Source organism: Coturnix japonica, chromosome 5, assembly GCF_001577835.2.
Source record: "Coturnix japonica isolate 7356 chromosome 5, Coturnix japonica 2.1, whole genome shotgun sequence".
NCBI lineage: Eukaryota > Metazoa > Chordata > Aves > Galliformes > Phasianidae > Coturnix > Coturnix japonica.
In genome coordinates this window covers 8,846,659-8,852,660 of record NC_029520.1, presented here as the reverse complement: position 1 = coordinate 8,852,660, position 6,002 = coordinate 8,846,659, and the positions used below count along the sequence as shown (strand labels likewise).

The window sequence follows — 6,002 nt, the reverse complement described above, 5'->3', positions numbered from 1 at the left end:
AAGGCCCCGCTCACATCCCACCGCCCGGCAGCGGGCGGACTGAGAGAACGAGAGGAACTGCGATTACCGGAGGGGAGGGAACTGCCGGCAGCCACTCCGCTGCCGTGCTTATATGGGGCGGCCCGGCACAGAGCTCCGCCTCCAGCCTGCGGAGGGGCCGAGCTGAGGGGCGGCGACATCGCCGCCCCTCAGCTCGGCCCCTCCGCAGGCCCAGGCTGCCCTCAGTATAAGTGGCTTTCACCCCGTTTTCCAAGTAAAGTAGCGTCCGTAAGGACTAGTTTTCAGTCAGAGCTGATTAGAGATGGAGCATTTATCTATCAGTGACGAAAGCTCGTGCGTTTCAATGTCAATCCTATGACTAAAGCACTCTCTCATCAATCTAGTAACTATCAGTGTCATCACCAAGCAGAGTTGTCCTTTCCCTTCAGTACCTTTGAAAAGCAGTTAATCCTGCACCAGTATCAAGCCACAGCCATTACAACTCTGACAGAGAACTAGAACAAACACAAGCAGTTTTCACTCCTACTGCCTGCTAGATTTGAGATTGAGAAATTGAAAAGCATTGGCACTGCCTCCTGTGACTTCAGAAGGCACCAAGGGTTAACCACTAAAATCATGGCCAACCTGTGACCTGAGGATCAAATTTTCAGCTGCCCTCTGCCCCGGCTTCTGAGAAGGGCGTTTTCTCTCAGTACAAGATAAAATCATTTTTCCTACTTGGATTTCACCCATCTGTCCTCTCAGAAGTACTTGCCATTCTTTATCCAATGACTCATAGCCAACATTATCAGCCTTCGCCTTTTTTTTTTTCCCCTACAACTTACATTGGAGAAGAATTATATTGCAGCGCTCCAGGACCCCTCTCTCTCTTGAAACAACCTGTGGAGACTTGGCATCATCCCATGTGCTACCTACACGCTGCTTGTGACAACCAAATACCCCTATAAAGTCATTTGCAATTGTCTGCTGGAACTGTTTCCTAACATACAATAGTTTATAAATGTCCCATGGCTCCTCTCTATTCCACACAGAGCTGAATTTCCAGCTTTGTCAGAGCTATTTAAATAGCTGTCAGAATTCAACAGCAGTTACACAGTTATGACCACAAACTCAGAAACAAATTAAAACAAACAATTTTAATAATTTCTTTATAACAAACAATTAATCAAATAGGCCGAATCCCATGTCATCATCAGATTCTTCAGATTCTTCCTTCTTCTCTTCTTTCTTCTCCTCAGCTGAAGAAAACAAGCCAAGCCAATGGTCAGTATTTATCTTTTTGCACAGACTGTCAAGAAACATGTGTTAGTGTACTCAGCCTCCACATTATTAGTTTCAACCTCCACAGCTGATCTTTAATGAGACCTTTTGTTCCCTTTAGTAGTCTATATAAACACCAATGGGACACAGACACTACTATTGAAGGGACATCCTTTAAACAGTGAAACCTGATTTTCAGTTCCAAGCCAAAACAAACTTCCAAGTGGACAAAAAAGAGCAAATATCTCTCATTGCTCATAGCAAAAGTAACAGCTCAGTACATTTTTCAACCATGTAGTGAACTGTTAAAGCAGGAAGACCTTGAAACTGGCACTTAAGCATTAAGATTTCAAAGGAGAAAATGGAACTGCCCTGTAACAGCGCCTCTCCAGTCACACTCACCGGCAGCAGGAGCAGCACCTGCAGCAGGAGCTGCAGAGACCCCTCCAGTAGAGACTGCCACAGCTCCCCCAGCTGGCATGCTGGCAAGCTTTCCATTACCTGAATGGGAAAGAACAGAGTTTATTGAACTGCAACATGGACAGCACAGTCAGGGAGGAACAGGAATCAAGAAAAACCAGATTCCATGTCACACGAACTGAACTGTCACTCTGTCACCACCACTGCAAGGAACAAGAAGCTGCACCTCTAAGTATGAAACCTCATAATAAAACACCCAACATAAAATCTTAAACCTGATGGTGAACATTTCTCCTGAGAACACTGATGCAAATTAATAAACTTTGTTCTGCACACAAAGCCTCCAAATTGTTTCAAGAACTGGCATAAAAACAGTGGCAAACACACCCAATTTGACATGTACGCACATATTATGTTCACTGAATAAAACCCAGAAATGGATGATCTCAAGATAGCTCCAAAAAAAGATGGCTGGTTTTGCCTATTTTTTTTAAAAGGGTACAGAAAACTGAGTGCATGTGGGGGAGGAAAAGAACAAAGATATTTATGGCAAAGAGTGCAGTATTTAACCACATTTTCCAACACCCTATGAAACCTTTAGCAAACTCACTGCTGATTTATGCTTGCCTTTGGAAAAGTTAGTTAGCTCCCTGGCATCTACCTTTCACATACCAAGGCTCCCTTGGCATCCAGAGGTCACGTACCCTGTATGCTTGCTTATATTCCAGTTTCTTGGAATCTGTTTCCAAATATTTCCTTGTTACTTCAAGCTCTAATGAACCAGCCAAGTAAACAAACATGTTCCATATGCATGTCAATATGTTCTAAGAAACAATTTGTTTTAGGAAGAAGTATTACATAAAGAAACAACGCGCTGTAAGCGCATGCATAATTGCTCTCTTAAGCCTTCAGACCACACCAAGAGAATGGCCAGTTACCTCACAGAGCAGCAATACCAGGCAAAGTCCTGGCAATATTTAACAAATGTGCTTAAAAGTTCCCTTTTGCCTAAGTATTTTCAGAAATAGAAAATAACCCCATCTAGATCTTTGCACTACCTCAACTCTGCGTTGTTTCAGCCCTATGACCCAGTCAAGTAATGTTATGAGTCCCAGATTCCATAGGAGCCAGCAGGTAAGAGTGCAAGATTTCAAACATCCTTCAGCACTTAAGAATTCTCTCCTTGAGAAAAGGAAGAACCAGATGTGAAGAGCCCCATAAGAGATGTGTGCTGGAGAAGCTTGTATCTGTCACTGGGGGTGTAGCTGTGCCTTTAAATGGTTTGACACTTAATTACACTTAACAGTAAATATCTTAAATAAGAGGTGTGTATAAATGAGTAAATGCAAATCATAGAATTACCCAGGTTGGAAAAGACCTTGAAGATCATCAAGTCCAAAAATAAATAACTAAATAAAGAACTGTTAATTCTTTCTTCATTCAATATGTCCAGAAAACTATGTCATGAGCAAACTACCAGTAAGCTCATACACATTTAAGTCTTCCAATATAATATGGTCCACAAGCGAAACCTCACAGGTACTGGCACCAACCTGCTAGGAATTAGAATGGACCTGCTGGATTTCAAGCACTGAACTGCAAGAGGAAAATGATGAATAATCAGGAAGTTGGCAGCAGTGCTGCACTCTCAAGTTTAAGGTACCAAAATAGCGGAGGCAATTATCTGTGACACTCAAGACTGTACTTACCCTGAGCTATGACGTCTTCGATGTTTTTTCCATTCAGCTCACTAATAACCTGCGTAAATTACATTTACAACATTAATAGCTTCAAAACAACGTGAGTATAAGCCACATTTAAACAAGTACTCATTACTATGTGCAATGCCTCCATCCTGCTGCTTGCTCAGTCCCAACATTCCTTATTTCTCAGTGAAAGGAACGGGGCATTGCATTAAGAACTGCATATAGATTTTTTGTTTCTCTGCAAAAGCTTCTTTGTGAAATCTATTCCAACAAATTCATAATGAATCCATGAACTTTACAAATGGCAAGATACAGATGTCACTGAGCCAACTGGGAAACCCCACTAATGGTCTGTTAGTCGCTGTGGGACTGTTTGTATATCTTGCTCAATACCCACTGGGAGGCTCTGAAGTGCTGGGCATCAGACCAACAGCCACAACAGGGCCCCGTTCCTAACATTACCAAATGTTACAGCCCTGCACTGGAACAGAGAGTCCTAACTTCAGTTTTACTACTATCAGCAGGGGTGAGGAAAGCAACACACAGAAACAATAAAATGCCAAAGCAAGCAAGCATCTTATAAATACAATGAATTACCTCACAGACCTTACAAGTGAATTCCTGCTAACAGGGTGAGCACCGCAGTCACCGAACAACTTGTGGTGTACTTCCAGCATGCACCTCCTGCTTGCTCAACCTATGAACTCTTGTGTGCCTACTAAAACTAGAAGGTGCTTTTGGGAGCCCACTAGATCTACACTGGCAAAAAACACAGCCAGTGCAAACAGAAAAGGATGAATTAATCTTGAGCAGCTGCTATTTCAGAAATGATTTCAGGATACTGGAGGATCAAAGAAAACAACTCAAGTATGAAAGTATTAAACATAAGGAAGCCTTGGCAGAAGGACCTCACGTTTAAACAGCAGCACTGTAAGTTCAAGTCAAGATCCTATACTACATAATGTTGCTCTCAGCCAGGTCCATACGTTATTGGATTGCACTGATAGCAAAACAGTCTGGAGCTTTCTCCTCCTCTCCAGAAGCTCTGCATACATGTATGGGGGCAGATGGCAAGACTTCCCCTCCCACTCCCATGACCATTAAATTTAAGCCCTAAAGGAAGGTCTGCTGTCTCACAGGAAATATCAAATTAGGATACTTTCTCTTAAAAAGCCTGTTTTACAGCACACCATGTAAGAATTTAATGCTGGACTTCAGACCTTCAGAAACGTTTGCTGTTATTTAAAACTGACCAAAGGTTAAAAGTTAAGCATTCAAGTGCAAACTAAACTACAGATGATATCTGAACGGAATTCACTTCCAGTGAGTATTATCTATAAGTATCATCCCATTATATTGTGTATTCTTTGGATTTAAGTCACAAGGCAGCAACAACTGATAGATGTAAAGCCAGACTTCTATGAAGACGCTGTACCAAATAGTTCTGATGGGCTCAGCAGCATTTTGGAAGTGATGTATATGTAAATTACCAGTGAGAAATAATAGCAAACCAACAGCAAGGGAAATAAAAGACTGAAAACAAGAGAACAGCTCCAACGTTCAACACCGACAGGGATGTAAGCCCTGAAAGCAGAGGGCAGCTTGTTCAGCTTGATGAGCACCTTGTTCAGCCGCTCATCGTCTGTCTCAATACCGACGCTGTCAAGGATCTTTTTCAAGTCCTTTGACGATGGGGACTCGTTGCCGCCGAGGACAGCGAGGAGGTACGCTGCAACGTAACGCATCCTGGAAAACAAAGCCGAAGTGTTTAATGCCACAGATCTAGTTTAATAATCCTTGTTTGCTTTTCCCCTCGCTGTGTTTATTACATAAAGGCCGTGGCGGGACAGGCCGCATTCCCACCTCCCGCCATTGCAGGCCCAGCATTGAGGCCGCTGACCCCGCAGTGCCCAGCAGCACCCGCCGGCCCAACACCCAACACCCGGCACGGCCCGACGCCCCCGATCCGTTCATCGCTCCATCCCATCCCATCCCGTCCCGTCCCGTCCGCCCTCAGCGGCCCAGGCCTGCGGAGCACATGGCCGCCATTCCCCCCCACCCACCCTCCCAGCCCGGAGCGGTCCCGCCCAAGCCCCGCTGAGTGCCGCGGCCGGGCCAGCAGCGCCCATAGCGGCACAAGGGCTGTGGGTACGGGGCACGGAGCCGCCCCGCGCTCACTTGGCGAGGCGATGGGGCGAGACGGGCCCGGGACGTGTGGTCACTACGGCAGCCCGGCAGCCAAAAGGAAAGGGCGGAGCTACGGCAACGCCTTCTTCCCGTCACCTCTCAGCAACGCCGGCTGCTATTGGGGAAGGTGGCCGGCTAATGGGGAGCTGCCGGATGCTTGCGACCGCATGCAATGGCCACGCGTGCGCGTTGGGCTGTAGGGTGGAGGGGTTGTTCCCTTTTGCACGGCTAAAAGTCCTTCTGTGGGGTTCTACCCCACAACGAGCTGCTTGTTCCCCCTAGCAAGGCTTGCCCCTGCTCTCCTCAAGGGCACAGCGGTTTCCCCATGCTGGCTTTGCAGCTGGGAGCAGCGCACGGTGTCCACGGCCGCATCTGTACGGGCACAGCAACGTGGGAGAGGGGAGAGAACTACCTCAGCGCCCTGTTGGC

The 6,002-nt window shown here is 45.9% G+C and overlaps 1 protein-coding gene and 1 non-coding gene across 2 annotated transcripts; both read right to left on the bottom strand.

Moving 5' to 3' along the window:
* Nucleotides 1-1,117: 1,117 nt before the first annotated feature.
* Nucleotides 1,118-5,690, bottom strand: RPLP2 (ribosomal protein lateral stalk subunit P2). The gene is made up of 5 exons (XM_015863777.2): nucleotides 5,565-5,690; nucleotides 5,009-5,132; nucleotides 3,390-3,438; nucleotides 1,663-1,761; nucleotides 1,118-1,238 (listed from the first exon to the last, which is right to left on the bottom strand). The coding sequence occupies exons 2-5, from the start codon at nucleotides 5,129-5,131 to the stop codon at nucleotides 1,162-1,164; spliced, it is 348 nt and encodes a 115-aa protein (XP_015719263.1). The 5' UTR covers nucleotide 5,132; nucleotides 5,565-5,690; the 3' UTR covers nucleotides 1,118-1,161.
* Nucleotides 3,124-3,256, bottom strand: LOC116653562. The gene has a single exon (XR_004307661.1). It is a non-coding gene; the product is annotated as a small nucleolar RNA SNORA52 (small nucleolar RNA).
* Nucleotides 5,691-6,002: the final 312 nt, after the last annotated feature.